Below are 23,635 nucleotides of genomic sequence, written 5' to 3' on the forward strand. Positions count from 1 at the left end.
ATGAAAATGAAATACCAATAAAATCATATTAACCTGTAATAAAAGAAAAATAAGTAATCTGATTATTCATGAAGTGAATTAATAAAGGACAAAAACAATGGCCAAGGTTCTAGCAGAGTCTAATCAGTAGCTCGGTAAACACCTAACTTTCTGATCAGCACCTCTACTTAATAGAGGTTATTGAGAGTTTTCTCAGCTCAATGAAGCCGTAAATAAGTAATAAACATTTAGCCGTGTATACACACTATCGCCGGCGATATGTGATTAAAGTTTTAATAAGTAGGCATTTATATATTTAAAATGACAAGAAAACGTGTTTTTTTTTTCATGCTATAAGTAATAGTACATTAAAAATTAGCCTAAATTGAACGTTAAATGCATTAAATATATTTGATTTTATCTACGCGCCACGGTAGCCGAGCGGTTATAGGCTAGACCCGCAATGCTAAGATGTATTGTTGGTTTAGTGGGTTCGATTCCGCCTGTCTTAGGCCTTGGATTTTATTTAAAGGTTAATTTGAGAAATTTAGTAGTAAAATATGTTTACTAGTCGCCTCCGTCCACGACACCTAATTTGGCAGTTGGACGTAAAGCCCGCCTGAAAAAATAGGCAATTACTTCACTTTCTTTTGATTTTATTCAAAGTATTACGCACGTTTATTTTTATCCCTAATCCGTTAAATTTCTTAATTTCAAACCATCATCAGAGGTTTTGTTGTAGAGAATTAGACTTTAACTATGTTTCGATCTCACAGCACATTAACTGCGTACCTAACTATATTATCATTATATTATAACAACACGCAGTTAACGTGATGAGTGAAAAAATAACTAAAATACGGCCATAAGATGGTATTTATCAACAGATAAATGGAATTATGTAAATATTTCATTCTAGAAAACGTTTTTTTTTTTAAAAAAAAAATATGCATGTTAAAACTTGCACAATTTTGATTCCAACCTTATTTATTGGTTCTCTTGTCTATTCTACGACTGGGCGGGCAAAACACCGAACAGTTTATTATGGTTTATGCTTAGTTCTGTGGCTGTGGATTGTAAAAAGAAAAAAAAAATGTTCTAAATAAATATAAGTAAATAAATAAAACCATTTCCGGGCTGCAGGACCAAGAGGGGTTAAGCCTTTACACTGGAAGAGCTCCAGTAAAGTCATATGTATCGAGAGATAAGCCTGTAATACCGAATTCAATGCCCAGTTTCCATTATGGGCCCCTAAGCAGTATATAATATAAAAGGCTGCGACAAAAGTTTGCCTTTCTCTCTCTCTCCCTTAATCTCACCCCTCCCCCTCCAACTGTACGTTTTGCCAACTGTGTTTACCAAAAACTTTCAGCTTTCAGTTTAAGCTTGTAACATATAAAGAAACAAAGACCCCCTTCCAAAAAAAAAAAAAAAATCGTTCAAGCTGAATTCTAAAAATTAGAATGATTTTTGCGTCATTACTGTGGTAAAAAATTAATTGTGTAATTCATTACCCACTAAACCAACAATACGTCTTAGCATTGCGGGCCTTGCCTACAACCGCTCGGCTATCGTGGCGTCTACCCTTGGCGCCTGGATAAAATCAAAGATATTTAATGCATTTAACGTTCCAATTTAGGGCGATTTTTTAATGTAATTTATTATTGTGTAATGGTGAATTGTGGTAAAAGACAGTTACAATATAATTTCCTGTTTTAAACCTAAAGTTCCTATTTTATATTGTACAAAATAAAAACTAAGTGACTCCACACTTAACTGTAAGGATAAACGGCTACGTGATGTGTAAACAATAGCTTCCTTCTGCTAGCAGTGACAAGTGTACTAAGTAACACAAGAAGAAGAATAAGATAGTGGGGGTTGTCTAACTTCCGGAGTGGCAGTTCCCTTAAACCCTCTCTAGACTAAAACCAAGTAGACAATCATCTGAAGACCATGGTCTATAATTTACACAAACTCTTTACCGACTTCATGCATAAATTCCTTTTCTTATACTGAATAGCATTAACATTACCATGGATTGTTTATATTTTGTAATTTAATAAAATTATATTTCATTTTTTTTTTTTTTTTTTTTTTTAATTTTTATTTGCCATTTACTATCTACAAAACAAACAATGCAATCAGCAAATCCGATGAATGATGCTATGGACGTGATTGGCTGGAGGAGAGAAGCTGCCCACTGGCAACACTCCCGCTTGAGTTGGTTATCAATCCATGAGATGGTCGCGGGGCCAGCAACGCCTCAGCCGCCGTGGGGGGTTGTCCGGAATAGCTATGGAGGCGAGATTTTGGATTAGAGGATTAGAGCATAGAGAAAGAGAGTTATGGAATTTTCGGTATTTAGTTTTAGCTGTTTCAGTCACGTAGGGTATGTTGAGATCTTTATGAAGAGAAGAGTTTGAAACGTAGAATGGAGCATCTGTAATTTGACGGAGAATTTTTGATTGAAAGGCCTGGATTTTTTGTGAGTTTGAGCGTTTGGTTGAACCCCACAGTTCGAGTCCATAAGTCCACATTGGTTTAAGTATGGTGTTGTATAATAGTCGTTTATGTTCTATTGGAAGTTTCGACCGTCTGCCAATTAGTCTTAGTAACAGTTTATTCCGTTTGTTGAGTTCCAGTCTTTTTAGTTTAGTATGTGGGTTCCATGTTAGTCGTTTGTCGATATACATCCCAAGGTAGCGAACTAGATTTGCAGGAGAAAGAGGTACAGAGTTAAAGCTGACTGGTGGAGAAGTACGGCGTCGCAGAGTAAAAGTGATGTGTTGACACTTCTGAGAGTTAAATTTTAATCGCCATTTTTTGGCCCAAGGTTCAAGTATGTCTAAGTGTGTCTGTAAGTGAGTGGAAGCTGTTACAGGGTCGGAACTGGAAGCAAGAATGGCGGTGTCATCAGCGTAAGTGCATAGTATTGTGTTAGTGTGAGTCGGTATGTCTGCTGTATATACAGTATAGAGAAGAGGACCAAGTATACTACCTTGAGGGACGCCGGCTAGAGCAGGAGAGTAATCAGAAGTGGCAGAGCCACAACTAACCTGAAAGAAACGGTCTGTAAGATAAGATTTCATAATTAAGTAGTAAGTAGAAGGAAGATTTCTCTTTAACTTCCACAACAGCCCCGGATGCCATACCCGATCAAAGGCTTGAGCCACATCAAGGAAGGCCCCGGAGCAATATTGTTTCCGTTCGAGAGAAGAAGAAATGGCGTCCACTACTCTATGGCATTGGTGTATGGGACTGTGTTGTTGACGAAATCCAAACTGATGAGAGGGGATGACATTTGCAGTTTCAAGAATAGGACAGATGCGTTTTAGCAATAATTTTTCCAACAGTTTCCCCATGGTCGGTAACAGACTGATGGGCCGGTATGAGGATGGAAGATGAGAAGGTTTGTTCGGTTTGGGAATCATTTTTATGACTGAAAATTTCCATAATGCCGGAAAGTATGTAGTTCTTAGTACTGAGTTAAAGATGTAGGTGAGATATACTATTGCCTTTTGTGGTAGATGACGAAGAATTTCTGAAGTTATTAAGTCAAAGCCCGGAGATTTTTTCTTTGGTAAGGATTTTATTAAATATTTTACGTCAGAAGGAGTGAACGCTTTTGGAGGGAGACAGAGAGGCAAGGCGGTATCTAAGTCGGTTAGTATTTCAGCAGAGTGTATGTCGTCACTAATGTCTGGATGAGGTGTGAATATGTTGCTCAGGTGGTCTTTGAATTCTATGGCTTTCTCTAAGTCTGATTTCGTCCATGTTCCATCATTACGTCTTAAAGGAGAAGGAACAAGTTTGTAAGAGAGTAGTCGTTTGGTAGCGGTCCAGAGTGATTTGCGGTCAGATGCCAGGGAGGTAACATATTCTTCGTATTTCAGGGATCTGATGTTTTGAAGTTCACGTTTTAACCGTCTAGTCAGTCTGTTGTAATTCAGTCTGTCACTCGGGTAGTGAGTACGTTGCCATACTGCTCGAGCTCGTCGTTTTTCTCTTATTAGCATTCTGATTAGAACAGGAAGGTTACGTGTTCGGGATTCGGTCTTGTAGAAAGGTTGTTTGGTAGAGTCCCAAATGGAAGTTTGTATTGAAGTAGTTAGAAAGTTTACTGCGTGATCTATTTCATCTGGCGTTTTTAGAGAGATTAGCAGATTCAGTTTGCTGTCAAGGGTATTTTCGAAAAGTGTCCAGTCAATAGGTCCAGTAATCAAGGCAGAACGTGGTAAAACAGGTTTTGGAATCGTGCTGATGGTAAGAAGAACAGGGCTGTGGTCAGAGGAGAGGTCAGTGAGTGTGTAGGTGTCGAGATATTGAGATGAGATTTTGGAAGAGATAAAAATGTCGAGTATGTCTGGTAATTTGGATGGTGATGTCGGCCAGTATGTAGGTTGGTCTGGAGAAAAGACGGTATAATGAGAATGAGTGAGTGTGTGTAGAAGAGTTCGCCCGCGAGGATTAGAAGTTCGGCAGCCCCATTGAGGGTGTTTAGCATTATAGTCCCCACCAGCTAGAAATTTGGGTCCAAGAGTAAGGAAGAATGTCTCGAAATCCACAGAAGAAATAGATTTATTTGGAGGGCAGTAAACTGCTGCCAGAGTAAAGTTAAAAGGTTGGCAGTCTAAATTAATTGCTGCAGATTGAATGAGTTCATTTTGATAAGCAGGTAATCGGTGGTGAACCAAAGTATTTTTTATTAATATTGCAGCTCCTCCATGGGATGTATCGTCTGGGTGATCGGTCCTGTGAGTTGTGTAGCCGGGTATGTAAAAGTTAGATCGTCCTGTAAAGTGAGTTTCTGTGATAAGTGCTACGTCTATTCGTTTGTCATGTAGGAAAATGTCTAATTCGTCTCTGTGAGAGTTCAACCCATTGGAATTCCATAAGAGAATAGTGAGCGAATGCTGAGAATTGATCATCGAGACAATTTAGGAATGAGCTCAGTAACGAGAGACGTGAGAAGAGTGATGAGAGGTGTGATGAGAGATTTGAATTCAGAGATGAATGTAGTGAGAAGAGAGGTAAGGTCGTTAGAGATAGGAGAGGGAGGTACCAGTATAGGCTGAGCCGCTGACGGCCCCACGACCCTCGCGTATGATGGACTGTGACTATTAAATGGCCTGGAGGTTCCTTGGTGCCTTGGTTCTTCAGGTGCTAGCTGCGGAAATTCGTTGGCTGCGGGTGCTGGCATAGCTGAATGGGAGACTGCGCCAAGATGAGGCCGATTTCCACTTCTGTCAAGGCTGGTTCTTCTCCTGAGGCGTTGTAATTCTTTATGGGTTACACAACCTCTATAGTTTGCTGGGTGATTCCCTAAGCAAAGGGCACAAGTTGGAGGTTGCTCCCGAGGTTTTGTACAGTCTGATGATGGATGGGGGCCTGCACATTTTACGCACCTCGGATTATGGTTGCAATATGACCTTGTGTGACCATATTGTTGGCATCTTTTACATTGTAATATTTCTGTAGTTTTATGTGGCTCTTCTATTTTTACAATTGTATATACAAGGGTTCTCAAGTTAAATATTTCTTTGTTGTTTTCTTGTGGGTCCAGATCTACAAAGAATAATGGAAGTGGTGATTTTGTGGTGGGGTGTTTAACATTTGTGATGTTCCTAACTTTGAAATTGTGGCGTTCTAAATCTTCTTTTATTATTGTTGTTGGTGTGGAGTGGTGTAGGTGTCGTATTACTACTCGGAAGGCTTTTTCACTTTTAATTTGGTATGTGTGAAATTCAGCTTTTGTCCCTTGTAAGTAGTGTATGGCCGCTCTGTATCCATCAACTGTTTTTGTAGATAGCATAACACTATCTACACGAGACTTACAGTCAAAAGAATCTGGCCCTAATAGCTGGCTCAAAGTCTTGCAAAACTCTACGTAATTTGAAACATTATTTATGAAAATTGGTGGAGGTTTTGCATTTTTTACTGGCTGAATTTCTTCCTGTGGCTTCCTATCATCCACTCTGAGGGGTGCAAAGGGATTTGGAGTGCAAAATATGGAATCTGTTAGACTAACTTCTTTCAGAGTACGGTTTATTTGATTTTCTGTTTGCATGTTACTTTGTGAAATTGATTCCATAGAATTATTGATATTACACAGTTTTTGTTCATTATCATTGGTGTCTACGGTAGAAATAGGCTTGACTTTATTTTTTTTAATTTTTTGTGGAATATTTGAATTTAAAAATGATCTTTTTGAGCTTTTGTTTAGTCTGACACTTCTAGTGATCGTGCCATCTGGTTCACAGCTGACATTTTCATCATTAGTCTCCATGTGGGAGAATTAATAATTAAAATTGTCTAAAAAAAAAGAAAAGTACTAAAATGTAGAGTGCTTCAAATGTCTTAAGAATAGCTCCGCGCACTCATATACCCACTTTTACCTACTTAAATCACTTTGATTTTAAGAGCAATATCAAGCTGTACACTCAGTAGCACTAGCGCCCAGCTGACTCTAATAATATTTTAAATAATATTAATAACAATACTACTATTGTGTAACAGAAGTCTTACGTCTTTCATGTTTCTTTATCACCATTCAAGCTAACTGTTCGTCCCTCTTAGTCGAAGTAAACTCAGACTCCAAAAGATCTCTTTATGATTTGATCCCTAGGAATTGATTAAATCTTCAAACTTAGAAATAAAATGTTGAAAAGATTCAGTTTCAAAACTGACCGCCCTACTTGCCCCAATATGGACGTACGGAATACAACCCTACGGAAGTGCCAAAAAATCGAACATCAACTGACTACAAACCTTACAGTCTAAAATTCTAGGAACAATAGTTTACGCTCCCTTCTACGTCACCAATCACACTATACATTCTGTTCTATAAATATTCCTCTCGTTTCTAGAAATAGCCCAATCACTCAAATTTACATTACAACCCCTCTGATTTCGCAACATGTCTACTCCAGCACTTCCTACAAATCGCAGCGATGTCCACGCAACCATTCTCAACACATAACGGCGAGTTCTCCTAGGATGGTTGCTGCGTAAGCTGGCCAACCTGGCGGAACTAACGGCTTCCATCACTGGGATGGTCGTCGTTCATTCTACTCACGTCTCTGGGTGCAAATGCATGTGCGCGTGTATGTATGTATATTTGTTTATTGTAAACTAATTAAAGTTGCAAAATAAATAAATAGATATTCTTAAATATTTAACAAAATCGCCCTCCATTACATTAGGCAGTATAAAAACAACGTTTAAAGAATATCGTTGGAATTATTTTTGCAAAGTCGCTTTAAACTGTACTACTTCCTCAGTACATTGGCCCTTCCGGTGTGCTGATATCACACGATCACAATACTGGCCTTCCCTAGTTCCGTTAGAAAAAGGAAGTTAGGAGACGTCATTATCATTTATTTACCATCACTTAACTAAGTAAATACCATTTGAAGTGTCAAGATGGCGTTCTAGTTAATGTCTGTTGAATTGTAAGCAAAGTGATAAGAGAATGATTTGCAGATAAGAACTTCAAGGTGTTATCTGCTAAGTGCCAGCCAGCTGTTCATCTACAACACGCTCCTTTAACGTCTAAGACAATATTTACACACAAAACGACGGGAAAAACATTAAAATTTACTTATTGATTTTTAAAATGCTAAAAACAGCGTAGAGATTAGCTCAGTGATTAGTGTACTGGATTCCCACGCGCTGTTCGAAACTGTTAATTTGGTAACCTGGTTTTAGAAGTTGATTGTAGAGCATTATTTTGTTATTAGGCGCCACGGTAGCCGAGCGGTTAAGAGGCTAGACCCGCAATGCTAAGATGTATTGTTGGTTTAGTGGGTTCGATTCCCCTGGTCTTAGGCCTTGGATTTTATTTAATGGTAAATGTGAGAAATTTATAGTAAAGTATGTTTGCTAGTCGCCTCCGTCCACGACACCTAATTTGGTAGTAACCTACGCCTGAGAAAAAATAGGCAATACTTTACTTTTATTTTGTTATTTAGCGCTATTTTCGAGCGTTTTATCCAGTAGTAGCTTGAGTACGGAGTAACGTTTTTTTTTTGTTCCATTTCGTTAGTGAAACCGTTTTCTGGAATCAGAGAAGGTCAAACCAGTTTGAGCCACACACTGGATGACAAGCCGGTGAGAGAAACGGAAGTCAGGTTGGCCACCACTTCAAGGAGAAGACATCAGCTTCTGCGGTCAGTGCAGCCTCACTCTTTAAATTAACGTATTTCTCATATCTTTCATCTGAGCTACAACATTCACGAAACATTCCTATCAAAGTTGAACTTTTCTCCAAGTGTTGGTGAAATTTTAATATCTGATTGGCTAATTTATTAAGACCATGCTTCGTGGTAGCGTTAAAACAAAAATTTAATGGGTATTAAAACTGTCCCAAATTGTGTTTTTAAAATATTGGACATATCCTGGTTTACTAGAGTATTTTTTTTTTGCAATCGATTTTGAGAAAATAGTTGCCAAAAATGAGCACAACTTGTTGTAGTTCTTCTTCTTGTTGTTGTTACCTTTTTTGTAAACAACGTAGCGCCTAAACGCGTGGTCCGATTTTCATGAATGAGGTGTCATTCGATTCGTCATTTCATGTAGATCTGCATTTTGGAGAAGCCTAGAAGCTGTACAGGCAACTACAACGAAAAGTTAGCCCTACTTATGCATGGCCCTCCCTCTTAAACATTTACTACTAATAACTCTATAAATCTTAGCTCGATTTTGATAAAATTTGGCCGGATGATAGGGTTAGGGCTCCCCTTGGTAACATTAAAGTACCGTCCTGCCTAAGTTAAATGGGTGCTACACTTTAAAGAACCAAATATTTTGTAGATGAAAATGGGCAGCAAAGAGTCTGTGACATCTAGTAAATTCTAATAAATATTAATGAAAATTTGTATTCAAATTTGCAGTAAAAATATTACATCAATTATAAAATTTGAATAAAACGCAAGTTTTTCTGAACGAATGAAATTACGAGCTGAAGAATGAATGAAATCTTAGTTCCTGATCTGTATACCCTTCGTCGTTCAATCAATCCTTATACTTGAGTTTTTAAACTGTAAGTTCTAGTTAAGAAGATTAAATTTAATTTTGATTTTCTAAGAATTAGTAAACAAATGCAGGATTAAAATTAAAGATAATTGCTAGACATATAACCGCAAGAAAAAGAAGTAATACTTCAAGAATAAATTGGTTCCTTTGTCTTCTTTATAGAGCTCCCGGAATGAAGGTGGGAATGTAAAATCCTGAAACGGGACCCCACTACGTTAGAGAGGTGATAGTGGGCCCTTTGTGGGTAGGAGATCCCATAGTAACCCAACGCTGTTGGCTGGTTCCCGCCCTCAAATATCCAGCCTCTTCCCTAAATGACGTCATTCGGTTTCAAATAAAAGGGAGTTGAGACTATATATTTACTTTTTATTTTGGCCAAGTCAATTGTTGAATGTCAAAGAGCTGTTTGGCTTGGAATAGAAAACAGCTGAATGAAATGCTGATTCTATTAACATTCTCTCTCTTTTTTTTTCAGCCCGCCCACTCCCCCCGCGCACACAAACTTTGTCTGTTCATTAAATAATAATAAAAAAGAAATAAATCTGGATATCTTTATTTGAACAAAAGGATTTTATTTAATGGTTAATATGAGAAATTTATAGTAAAGTATGTTAGGCAGTTATAGGCTAGACCCGCAATGCTAAGATGTATTGTTGGTTTAGTGGGTTCGATTCTCAGAGTCTCGGTCTTGTAATTTATTTAATGTTTAATATGAGAAATTTATAGTAAAGTATGTTAGGCAGTTATAGGCTAGACCCGCAAAGCTAAGATGTATTGTTGGTTTAGTGGGTTCGATTCTCTCGGTGTCTAGACCTTGGATTTTATTTAATGTGATTAATATGAGAAATTTATAGTAAAGTATGTTAGGCGTTTATAGGCTAGACCCGCAATGCTAAGATGTATTGTTGGTTTAGTGGGTCCGATTCACCGGCTTTGTTTTTTATTTAATGGTTAATATGAGAAGCAAAGTATGCTAACCGTTTTCGGGAATAATTTACATTATCTCTTTTTTTTTTTAATTTAATGTAAGGTTTTGGCAAAACGCATTGGTTCTCGGAGTACTTCTATCCTGAAAACAATGTTTATTTTTGGGAAACGGTGGATAGAGATAAACAAGCGGCCCGTCTGACCCACCAGAACCCAGTTAATTCCAGCTACACCCAGCTAAGTCAGCTAAGCCCAGCTTATTCAACTAAACACATCTAAGCCAGTGAAACCCTTCTTCTTCTTTTTTTTTTTGTAGCCAGGTAATCCTTTATTTTCTTTATTACAAAGTTGGTGCTACAAAATCGCTTGCGTCACTGGATTTTTTCTGTAGTTTCTATAGAGTTCTATGGTTTCTAAAGTACGAGTGCTTTTAAGTGATACACATTCTATTAATAAAAGCAAGGGATTATTTTTCAATATGGTGGCATCGAGTCAATATATAAAGTATTGGAACATTTTTTTGTTCGAGTTAATGTAAACTATACCCACTTATTGACTCTCAGATCGATTTATCGTTTGTAGGAATCCATAATGGAAAGACTGGCTCGTCAAGAGACAGTACAGTAACCGCTGCGATGTGTTTTAAAGTATTATTCTCGGAATATAAAAGATGTTGCTCGCCAATTCGCCCGGCGCTTAACTATGCGGGTACAAACATTGTTGTCACCGACTTCCTTCCGGGATCATCGGATTACTTGCGGAAGATATATATATATTTTTATGGCCGTGAAAATCACGTTCTTTTTTTTCTTTTTCTGGTCCTCAATTGTTAGGTTGAACGAATTTCCCTTCAATTCCTTTCCGAATTGGCTCCTTCTGTTGCTCAAAAGATCGACTTTTTTCCCCATCCACTTCTTCATCAGAGACTACTCATCGAGTTCATTCTTCGAAAATATCGCCAAGCACTTGAATGCACTGCCTAAAACAACAGATGAAACACTGATTCATAATGAATGAAATCAATATAAGATCTAGAACTGATTGAATCATTGGTTGGTCACGGTATTTTCACTGTGAGTAAAACTATTTCAAAGCGGATATCCGGTGAAAACACAAAATAGAATATTTTCAATTCATACGAAGAGTAAGAGAATTGTAACAATGAATTATAACAGGAAATCAAGTAAGCATTTGATAAATTATAGCTTAATTCTTTTTCTTTTTTTAATTTCTTATTTCGAGCTCATTTTTTTGCTCAAATAAGAGTTTCATCAATCAAGATGACACATTAATAAGAAACAAGTAATGACGACAACTTCCTTCTCTTAAATTTCATTTTGCCATCTTTCACACCAACTGTCAGCTTCACCTGTAATAGTAACTTATTACACAATTTAGACGTAACACAGTTAATTCTAGGCAGTAGAGCCGCATTGAGGTGTCCAAAAATGGCATTCACTATAATGGAAAACTTTAAAACTTTCCCAACCACATCCTGGAATCCATTTTCCATGGAGAACTGTTTATGAGTCCTGTAAAACAGTAATAAAACCTCTATTTCCATTTACAATGATTACAAACCTCGTAATACGAGGGAACGATATTATGTAATAAATAGGAGTTGAGAACTCCTGAGCATTGTTGGGACAACTATTAAGCTGATGCATCTATGAAAGGAATTATGGTAAACACTCCCGGATGCTGAAATCCAAGACAGTTGCGGTGAATCTCCAACCCTGAGCTGATTTCTTGAATCGCGGGATTAGATACTGTAATTTTTGGACAGGAAGTGACTGAGACGTTCAACATAATGAATGCTGGATCCGTGCTGGAAATGACTGCAATTGAGATTTGGACAGACATATTTGTAGTCTAATTTTCAGATTTAATCAACGAATTAAAAAAGAAAAACGTTTTTAATGGGTAAAATAAATAATTATAATGATAGATAACGTTTTAATGTACAAACACATTAGCCCTCTTTAGGTCGTTAAGGGGGTACAGTGCGTAATGATGAGCATGGCCTTCCTAATGAGTCTGAAGGGTAGAATGAGGACAGTCACACAGATCTGTCATAGTATATAACTAATGCCACTAGCACTGCCATAAAAACACAGGACTTGAAATTAGGTAGATGTTCTTTACATAGCATTCACAAAAATTTAATTATAAAAAAGTAAAGTAACGCCTATTTTTTCAGGCGGGGCTTTACGTCCAACTACCAATTAGGTGACGTGGACGGAGGCGAGTAGCAAACATACTTTACTGTAAATTTCTCATATTAAACATCAAATAAAATCCAAGACCTAAGATCGGGGAATCGAACCCACTAAACCAACAATACATCTTAGCATTGCGGGTCTTGCCTATAACCGTCTAACATACTTTACTATAAAGTTCTCATATTAAACATTAAATTAAAATCTAAGGCCTAGAGACCGGGAATCGAACCCACTAAACCAGCAATACATCTTAGCATTGCTGGTCGGTCTTGCCTATAACCGTCTAACATACTTTACTATAAAGTTCTCATATTAAACATTAAATAAAATTCAAGGCCTAAGACCGGGAATCGAACCCACTAAACCAACAATACATCTTAGCATTGCGGGTCTTGCCTATAACCGTCTAACATACTTTACTATAAATTTCTCATATTAAACATTAAATAAAATCCAAGGCCTAAGATCGGGGAATCGAACCCACTAAACCAACAATACATCTTAGCATTGCGGGTCTTGCCTATAACCGTCTAACATACTTTACTATAAAGTTCTCATATTAAACATTAAATTAAAATCTAAGGCCTAGAGACCGGGAATCGAACCCACTAAACCAACAATACATCTTAGCATTGCGGGTCTTGCCTATAACCGTCTAACATACTTTACTATAAATTTCTCATATTAAACATTAAATAAAATCCAAGGCCTAAGATCGGGGAATCGAACCCACTAAACCAACAATACATCTTAGCATTGCGGGTCTTGCCTATAACCGTCTAACATACTTTACTATAAAGTTCTCATATTAAACATTAAATTAAAATCTAAGGCCTAGAAACCGGGAATCGAACCCACTAAACCAACAATACATCTTAGCATTGCGGGTCTTGCCTATAACCGTCTAACATACTTTACTATAAAGTTCTCATATTAAACATTAAATAAAATTCAAGGCCTAAGACCGGGAATCGAACCCACTAAACCAACAATACATCTTAGCATTGCGGGTCTTGCCTATAACCGTCTAACATACTTTACTATAAATTTCTCATATTAAACATTAAATAAAATCCAAGGCCTAAGATCGGGGAATCAAACCCACTAAACCAACAATACATCTTAGCATTGCGGGTCTTGCCTATAACCGTCTAACATACTTTACTATAAAGTTTTCATATTAAACATTAAATTAAAATCTAAGGCCTAGAGACCGGGAATCGAACCCACTAAACCAACAATACATCTTAACATTGCGGGTCTAGCCTATAACCGCTCGGCTATCGTGGCGCCTAATAATTTAATTATATTTAACTTCTTCTTTTTTCCTAAGAGTTGCAAGAAATATAAAAAAAGAGGTTTTGTAGACAACATCATTGGATTTCTTCTTTCTTCCAGACAGCATTTTAGGGTGTACATAACTGTGATTTACTTTTAATAACCCATTTTTATCAGAACAGATACCTCGCAAATGCACATTTCCGGTTAAACCACAATTTCTGAAAATTTTACATGGTTTGCAAAAGTTCCTTTAAATAAAAAATAAAGGAATAAAAAAAGGGACTTTAATATTTCCCGCTGAATAAAAGGGGGTTGAGCAATCTCGTTCAATATTCTAAGTAACATATTTTCCATCCTAACACTATCCTAGAGATGTACTAGACATAGCGTTCAATCACCAATGCAAGGTAATATTTCAATGCAACCCAGGAATATCCCTGGTTTGACTGTCACTGAAAGGGACATATCAACAACCAACCACCTTTTTGCTCTTAGTAAATCTTGACAAATGGCTGTCTATTTGAGATATGATTCACTTCGTAGGGGATTTCTATTTTAGTGTTTTCTCATTTTTTGTTTTAAAAAATATATATTCAATCAAAATACTCGATGGAACTTTCATAAAAAAGTGTAATATAATCCTGAAAATTCTTATAAAATGAAAAATAATTTATTTCAGGAAGAATAATTAGGGAATGGGATTAAAAATTGTAAATTTAATTATTGTTATTTGCAGATAAGTAAGAACCTATTTTTTCAGGCAGGCTTTACGTCCAACTACCAAATTAGGTGTCGTGGACGGAGGCGACTAGCAAACATACTTAGCTATAAATTTCTTTTATTAACCATTAAATACAATCCAAGGTCTAGAGGCTGAGAATCGAACCCACTAAACCAACAATACATCTTAGCTTTGCGGGTCTAGCCTCTTAACCGCTCGGTTGCCGTGGCGCCTAATTGCAGATAATATCGCTTATTCAATCTGTCATAGCAAGCATGTACGGTTTCGGGCTTACACCCATCGTCAGAGGTTAATCATTTTAATGGAGATAATTTTTACTTCAATTTTGTTTTACTGCACTTGCTGACTGAGCGAGGCAGGCTCGCATTTACTTGGTAATTTTAATGAATATAAACCCTAATATAAACCGTACTTAGAAGGGCTTTATCATGGTGGGTTTTAATATTAGGCAGAAAAGATTATTTCTAGAATTAGGTCAAACGTTCAACAACCGTAGGGTGCGAATTAGTTCGAAAGGTTAGTGTACTGGATTTCTGTGCATAGGCGCCAAGGTTTAGCCTACCTATAATATTTTTCTCAGAAATTAAACATTGTTTTTGTTAGCCTTTTGTGACTACTGCAATTTTGATAAATGTATATGTACATATATTATATTGTTATTATTATAATGCTCAACGAATAAACGAAGCCTGAACGTTTAAGAATTATAGAAAAGGCCGGGGCTTTCTGAAGCCTCCTACGCATGCGCAGTTCTTTGCTTAAAGTTGTGATCGTAGTATATAGAGCCTCTGGAGGCTAGCTTTTTGGCTAGCTCTGATTGTTGAAGGAGTTGTTGAGATGCGCTTTAATCGTACTGTCACTTTGAAGTGAAATACGTTCCAGCTTATTCAGCTACATTCTGAGTTGTAGATTCCCATAGACAGATCTTTGTCTGCCTCATAACCGCGGTTGGTTCAGAGCAGAATCCTGCAGGTTTCCCAAAGCTCCTCCTGAGAAGAACGGTCGTGTATCCTGCGAAAAAGGGTGCAGATATTTCATTTCCTTCCACCCAGCGTGCCCCGGAAACAATATTGGCCAAGTAATTTAACTCTGAATAGTTTATCGCCATATAGATTTGTCAAGTATAGAAATTAAGATTCATAAAGTTCACAACTTCGTAATAAAATGAAGTACACAGTACAAGTTATTTAGATTTACAACAAGCAACAAGAACTCCTGGTTGTCGAATAGCTAGTTGTAGCAAACAGAGCTACAAGGATGTTGTTAGCAAATTATCAGTGCAATAATTAAACTGAATTGCGGGCTCCTACCTTAGCTGATTATTAGGGACCTCTAGCCGCAGGGCATGGAAAGTTGGTTTAGGGGCCGGCCGGCCATGTATGTAATAGTGTGGTTTATCTCGGACGCCCTTCTACAGTCAATATAGTGCCCATAGTTTCCATTCATTATGCAACAATACAACCTAAACATATCGCAAACAACACATCCTCTACAGTTCTACTCACTATAGTGTATAGTTCACAGCTAACGCCTAGAGAAATTGTTCCAAAATTAACTCCAATATTTGTAATCTACCTCACACCAGTCATTTACTAAGGACTAAATCTTGGTCCAGTAATCTCCAGTTTTCAAAAGGATGTGTCACGAATGTCATTAAAGAATACGTTGACAATAATAATGACAATTATTAATGAGATAAGAACATCAACAGTTAAAGAAATTATGTTTCTTCAGCATAAAACAAAATTAATTTGAGAAATTATAAGTTTCCGTCCATTAGGCGCCACGGTAGCCGAGCGGTTGTAGCCTAGACCCTGTATTGTTGGTTTAGTGGGTTCAATTCCCCTAGTCTAAGCCTTGGATTTTATTTAATGGTTAATATGAAAAATTTATAGTAAAGTATGTAAGGCGGTTAGAGGCTAGACCCGCAAAGCTAAGATGTATTGTTGGTTTAGTAGGTTCAATTCCCCAGTCTAGGCCTTGGATTTTATTTAATGGTTAATATGGGAACTTTTGTAGTAAAGTATGTTTGCTAGTCGCCTCCGTCCACGACACCTAATTAGGTAGTTGGACATAAAGCCTGCCTGAAAATATAGGCATTACTTTACTTTTTACTTACTTTACTATAAGTAATTAAAATATATACTCACAGAATGCAACCATAATGAGCTATTCACCATTAATATTTTGTATAGTTTGTGATTTGTTATTTAACTTGATTTGGTAAAATGAGCAGATTTCGTTTTTCAGCGCACAGTAAGCTCATACCATTGGTTGGCCACAGATAATATACATATGTACTTTTTCAGACACAACCAGGTACCAAAAAATTATCATCAGAAGTTTAGCAACAAAGTTGGGACTAATTTTTCACCTTACCAAAAAAATATGAGCTTCAACAAATCTATGTTGAGTATGACAAAGAGTTATTATACTACGTAAGACCGGACCGTGCTTACTGACAGAACATCCCCGTCACAATCAACCTGACCTTTCTACTGCATGATTTAAGTACCGGAAAATGGTCAAGATGATAGAAATTGTAGTCGCGAGCAACTGCAAATTCAGAACTAGGATATAAAATAAAAAGCCTGCAGAAAGTATAGACTGTACTGACTGGGGTAATGCCTAATGTAGTATTTCCGACCACTGTCTTGATAGTATTACTACTGCAAACCGGAATATTGGCCCTGGTGGATGGACCCAGAACAAACTGGTAACAGCTGTGGGTCTTGAACGTATTACCAGTAAATTTCTAGGTGACCAATAATAATGTGCTTGGATGGTAAATTGTTTATTATATATTTAAAGAAAATTTAGGCATTTTATAGAAAAAAATAAAATATCTAAAAAAAATTCTGCAGATATAATAGTTAGAGGTTTCCCTGTATGGTATTGATTATTCCAGAGATGCGTACATTTTAATCTCTGTTTAATCTGGGATGTTTCAAATTATTACAAAAGAGTTATCCAGCTTTGAACGGAAGGAAAGAATGACTAAAAATACTGTGGAACATAGTTACATAGAGGCTGCTAACAGGACAAAGCATGAGTGGAAGAAGTTGTTGAGTAGAAGCCGTACAAAATAAGGACTAAGTAAAAAACCTCGCTGGGCTTGTCTTGTGTCAGAAAGAGAATAGTATATTACTCTAGAGAGGGTGGTTGGTGAGCAGTGGAAGAGTTTAGAAAGAAGTACAGCCTCTCTGCTAGAAGTATGGTCTCTGGAGACTGTAATTTGCCTACTAATTGAAATAGGTAGAAACTCCTCGTTTAGCGTTGCTCTTAACAATAATCTAACAGGCATGCTTTTGCTAATGAGACGGCCTTTTGTTTTGTTAGTTTTTCACTTTTTTTTCTTTTGCGTCATTATTCATTATTTTACATCATAACCACGACGTATTAACCAAAAAAAACTGTAATTTAAAAAGCAAAAATGATGGTACGATAATGGGAGTGTTGAATTTGTGTTTAGAATTTGAAGACCTGTGTGATAATTCTCATTTTCAATTTTCTGAAAAAAGAAAAACAAACAACGAAATAAGAAAATAAAAATTAAAGAGCTAAAAGAAATCTTCACATCATGATAGGACTTGAATTATTGCAAACTTCGCAACTGTTAGACTTGCTCCCGAATGGCGAACAACATGCTCCAAATCTTAACCACTCCCATTTGCGGTAAGAACTTCATTTCGTAAAATTGGCAAGATTGCAGTACTTTCCAACATCTAGTAAGGGAAATTAATGAAATAAGTTAGATACTTATAATGTAATTATTAAAAGTAAAGTAGTTGTCTTCTTTTCTAGGCCGCCTTTACGTCACAACTACCCAATTAGGTGTCGTGGACGGAGGCGACTAACAAACGTATTTTACTATAAATTTCTCATATTAACCATTAAATAAAATCTAAGGCCTAGACTGAGGGAATCGAATCCACTAAACCAACAATACATCTTAGCTTTGCGGGTCTAGCCTATAACCGCCTAACATACTTTACTATAAATTTCTCATATTAACCATTAAATAAAATACAAGGCTTAGACCAGGGGCATCGAACCCACTAAACCAACAATACATCTTAGCATTGCGGGCCTTGCCTATAACCGCCAAACATACTTTACTATAAATTTCTCATATTAACCATTAAATAAAATCTAAGGCCTAGACTGAGGGAATCGAACCCACTAAACCAACAATACATCTTAGCTTTGCGGGTCTAGCCTATAACCGCCTAACATACTTTACTATAAATTTCTTATATTAACCATTAAGTAAAATACAAGGCTTAGACCAGGGGCATCGAACCCACTAAACCAACAATACATCTTAGCATTGCGGGCCTTGCCTATAACCGCCAAACATACTTTACTATAAATTTCTCATATTAACCATTAAATAAAATCTAAGGCCTAGACTGAGGGAATCGAACCCACTAAACCAACAATACATCTTAGCTTTGCGGGTCTAGCCTATAACCGCCTAACATACTTTACTATAAATTTCTTATATTAACCATTAAGTAAAATACAAGGCTTAGACCAGGGGCATCGAACCCACTAAACCAACAATACATCTTAGCATTGCGGGCCTTGCCTATAACCGCCAAACATACTTTACTATAAATTTCTCATATTAACCATTAAATAAAATCTAAGGCCTAGACTGAGGGAATCGAACCCACTAAACCAACAATACATCTTAGCTTTGCGGGTCTAGCCTATAACCGCCTAACATGCTTTACTATAAATTTCTTATATTAACCATTAAGTAAAATACAAGGCTTAGACCAGGGGCATCGAACCCACTAAACCAACAATACATCTTAGCATTGCGGGCCTTGCCTATAACCGCCAAACATACTTTACTATAAATTTCTCGTATTAACCATTAAAAAAAAATCCAAGGCCCTAGACCGGGGAAATCGAACCCACTAAACCAACAATACATCTTAGCATTGCGGGCCTTGCCTATAACCGCTCGTCTTTAAGTAATTATTAACTATACTGTAATTACTACATTATGTTTTTTTTGTATTCATGTTTGGGCATATTTATAACTGATAACAACTAACAGTAAGAATCAGCGTTGTCTTCTGGGATAAAAAAGGAATTCAAGAAATCAACATTTCATGAGCTGCCCTTCCCACTCTTATTACTGCAACTAATTGCAGCCTAGCTAAACCGTATTAATTAATCCCAAAACCTATTTAACAGCCAATCCTGTAAAGTATAAAATCAATAGATAGCCTTTAAATTTGTATTACTGATAAAACTAGGTAGCTATTCAGGAGTGAATTTCAGTTTAATCTCCCTAAACAAGCAACGAAACGAACAACGAACAACACGAAAAACGGTTACAATAGAATTTATTGCAATATTTGAAGGGGGGCCTCTGCTTGCTTTGTCGTTTGTAATGTTCAAACTAAAAATAACAGCGAATAATGTCGCGCACAAAATATTCATAAATTTCAATAAATCAAACGATCAAACGTTTTCCGCATGATTTGTTATTAAAGAAACATAAAATGTAAACATAATATTCTTAAAAATAAACTGCCTCGAAGAAATATACAAAAGCATTGAATCAAGAAGCGTTCTCTATACAAATTTTATTTATACAACGTAAATACATACATATTTCTCTCTTTTTCCAAGTAAAGAAAGAACTGAGATCATACCATATTTTCACAAAATTTTGAGATCTCTCGTTCCAAATAGTGTTTTTTTTGGGTGGGGGTGGGGGGGTTTATTTTTCAAATTTAAGGCACGTCAACATCTAAGGTCCATTTGGCGCCCGAAACCTTTTTTTTTTTTTTTTACATTGTACCGGCTTCTAGGCAGTTTCTCTCGTTACAGGACAACACTGCCCATAACCGGGACTTAGAGCTGTAAGAAGCCACTAGGAAGAGAAAAAAAAATCTAAGGGTATGTAGCTGGATTCGAACCTATGACCTTCGCGATGGAATTCAGTATTCGCTAACCACTCGGCTAATCTGTAACCTATAATTTATAATTATTTTTTATCCTTCATCTTTCATTTTTAATTGTATTTGTCATTTCCTATTTTTGTACTTCTATATGGGCATAAATGAATAAATTGAATGGTGTAGATAATAATATTGCAGCCGAATAATTCGGCCTGATCATAATTACTTTTCTGTGTATGATATTTTTAGTGTTGTTACTGGTGACATTTTCAATTTCCTCCATAAATTATTTACACCAGTGACCAGCCTGTCAAACGAACATGGTAAAACGTTGACATCGACATGGGAATAGTCTTTTGTTTAAAATTTATTGTTTGTTCCAACTCACTAGGAACATTTATTTATTTTTTTATTTTGTATTTTTGCACTAAAATGTGCAAGTGTTAAGGCGGGGGGAAAAAAATTCAGTTGTAAACACTAACACGAATTGCTCTTACTATTATTCGGAAACCTTAAAAAATAGAGTACTTTCTTAGAATTGTTGAAACATAATTAAAACGACTTAGTTCCTTTAATCCGACCGCTCTTTGATTACTCGCACGTCCTCGTACGAATCATTTCCGTTCTCTAAACCAATTTCACGTTATAAGACACGCTGACTTGATCGCAAATTAATCTAAGTGTAAAATTTCAGTCTGAAGAATAGCAGTATTGGTCGAGTGCTTTGCTTTAACTCGACGTTGTACAATCATTCGATCAGATTTAGCAAAATAATTTGTGGAAATTCTTAGTATCTACGATCATTCCTTACTACTTAATCAATGTGTCCTAAATTCCTGATTGGTGATTCCTGAGTTCGATTCAATGTAGGCGGCTGGGGAATTTAGAGAAAATCAAATTTTTTTAACCTCATTCTGTATTAATTCGGCCACAATCAACAATCATTTTTATGTAGACAATATGACAGTTCTTCCTTTTCATTCCAGACCCTATCCTATCATCACGCATCTTACAACAATATCTCTAAAAGATCTAGAAGAATGGTGTTGAATGTGTTAAGATGAAATTTAACGACTAACAAATGTCAGAACACTGGAAGTTACGGACTATTCAGGAAGTCACTAAGGACGTAAATCCACCCTGTTCATACACACCAAACTCTCACTTAGAAACGAAAAAACATTACTTCGACTTGAGGAACAGAATTGTGGTGGTTCTCCGCAAAAATATTTCAACTTCTAATTCTGTTGCAGCATTAGTCTCGTTATTTAATAACCATAACTCGTAGTCAAGCAATTTGGTAACTTATCCGCCCGTTTCTTATGATTGTTTAAGCTGTATCCCTTATGGGCACATTCTTGTCGTATTCAAAATGAAATCAAATATAAAATGAATTAATTTTTGTTTTCGAAGAATTTTATGATTATTATCGAACCAATATTAAAGTTTTATAAAAACATATCTAAATATGTATCTTCGTGCATCATCAGTGTCAAAAAAAAAAAAAAAAAAAAATGAAGACGCTAGCAATTTACGTAATTAATCAATAAAATTAATTAGACTTAATGAAATTATTAGTAAACAACCAGGAAACCTTTGATCGGTTATTAATTATATCGTTCTTAATAGAACCTGTAAATAAAAGTTTACCTTCCGCTTTTATACGAGGGTCGTTTGAAAAGTGCGTGCAAAAATAAAAACTACTTAATTTTTTGGGGTAAACCTTTTTTATTTTTCAACATAGTCTCCTTTTAGGCTTATAAACTTCGTCCAACGCTGCTCTAGTTTGTTGATCCCTTCCGAATAATAGGATTTGTCCAAGTCTGAAAAATAGCCATTCGTTTCTGCAATCACCTCGTCGTTTGAATAAAATCTTTTTCCCGCCAGCCATTTCTTCATATTAGGGAACAAATAGTAATCCGAGGGAGCCAAGTCTGGAGAATAGGGGGGATGTGAAACGAGTTAGAATCCTATTTCCATTAATTTTGCGACCACAACTGCTGAGAGTGTGAGCTAGTGCGTTGTCGTGATGGAAAAGGACTTTTTTGTGGGTCAATCGTGGGCGTTTTTCTTGCAGCTCGGTTTTCAAACGGTCCAATAACGATGAATAATATGCACCAGTAATAGTTTTACCCTTTTCCAGATAGTCGATGAGGATTATTCCTTGCGAATTCCAAAAGACAGTCGCCATAATCTTTCCGGCCAAAGGAACGGTCTTCGCCTTTTTTGGCGCAGATTCCCCCTTGGTAACCAATTGTTTAGATTGTTCTTTGGTCTCAGTAGTGTAGTGATGTATCCATGTTTCATCCACAGTGACGAAACGACGCTTAAAGTCCTGCGGATTCTTCTGGAACAGCTGCAAACCATCCTTGCAACACTTCACACGATTTCGTTTTTTGGTCAAGCGTGAGCAATCGCGGCTACCCATCTTGCGGATAGCTTTGTCATGGTCCAAATGTTGATGCAAAATATTATGTACCCGTTCATTCGAGATGCCCACAGCACTAGCAATCTCACGCACCTTCACTCTTCTGTCATCCATCACCATATCATGGATTTTATCAATGATTTCTGGAGTAGTAACCACAACAGGGCGTCCAGAACGTTCAGCGTCACTTGTGCCCATATGGCCACTCCGAAAATTTTGAAACCACTTATAAACTGTTCTAATCGAAGGTGCAGAGTCACCATAATGTTTATCAAGCTTCTCTTTAGTCTCCTGAGGCGTTTTGCCTTTCATAAAGTAGTGTTTAATCAACACACGAAATTCTTTTTCGTCCATTTTTTGAAAATCACTCGACTTCCTCGATTCAAACGAATGCCAAACACAAAGAAATAGACCGATCTGGCTGAAACTTGGTGTGTGTTCTTCCAAGAGATGCTACTAACTAAACATAACCTCGATACGCGCCAGTAGTGCTATCTCTCTGACTTTGCACGGACTTTTCAAACGACCCTCGTACATATACGTGAACGGTAATCAGCTGTTTTTTTTTAATAGAATTAATTAAAAATCAATTTTTATTAAAATTAAATTAATCACAAAAGCTAAATTAATTTATAATATTTTTAGGTTAATGACACGCAAATAAACAAAAACATTGTTTCCGTTAAATTATTCAGGGCGTATCCTGAAAGAAACGATATCCAAACTATAAAGGAAATGGAACAATTAATTAAAAAGGGAAGTTAAACAAGAAAACATTAAATTAGAAGTGGTCAAACTGTAGAATTGTCGATTGCCTTTTAAAAAAGAGAACTGTGATTTCATTGGTGGGATAAATCACTAATCAAAAAGAAAAAATTGATTGTTTAAACGAAATTTTGTAGATTTTAGAATTCTGGAATCGATATTATTTAGACCAAAATATTTATATATTTTTAATTCTTCCAAGTTAACTTAGAAGGTTTTTTTGCACAATTTTAAAGAGAGTTTAAAAAAAATAATAATAAAATAACTAACTTGACTAAAAAATTACATTTCAAAATGGTTAATTCTTTTTTACGTAGCTTAATAGAACTGGTTG

At 36.4% G+C, this 23,635-nt stretch overlaps 1 protein-coding gene across 2 annotated transcripts in view; it reads right to left on the minus strand.

Annotated features, from left to right (window-relative positions):
• Window positions 1–23,635, minus strand: part of LOC141446114 (uncharacterized) — a 65,333-nt gene that overhangs the window by 40,607 nt on the left and 1,091 nt on the right. The window contains exon 2 of one of the 2 annotated variants that reach the window (XM_074112539.1): window positions 3,258–10,918. The exons of the other annotated variant lie outside the window; for it this stretch is intronic. Coding sequence (XP_073968640.1) covers window positions 4,904–6,265 — 1,362 coding nt within the window. The 5' untranslated portion in view covers window positions 6,266–10,918 and the 3' untranslated portion in view covers window positions 3,258–4,903. Of the gene's footprint in view, window positions 1–3,257; window positions 10,919–23,635 lie in introns of those variants that run through there. 2 annotated transcript variants of the gene reach the window in all.

Source organism: Rhodnius prolixus, unplaced genomic scaffold (assembly GCF_049639745.1).
Source record: "Rhodnius prolixus isolate KJV_2025 unplaced genomic scaffold, Rpr scaffold_1, whole genome shotgun sequence".
NCBI lineage: Eukaryota > Metazoa > Arthropoda > Insecta > Hemiptera > Reduviidae > Rhodnius > Rhodnius prolixus.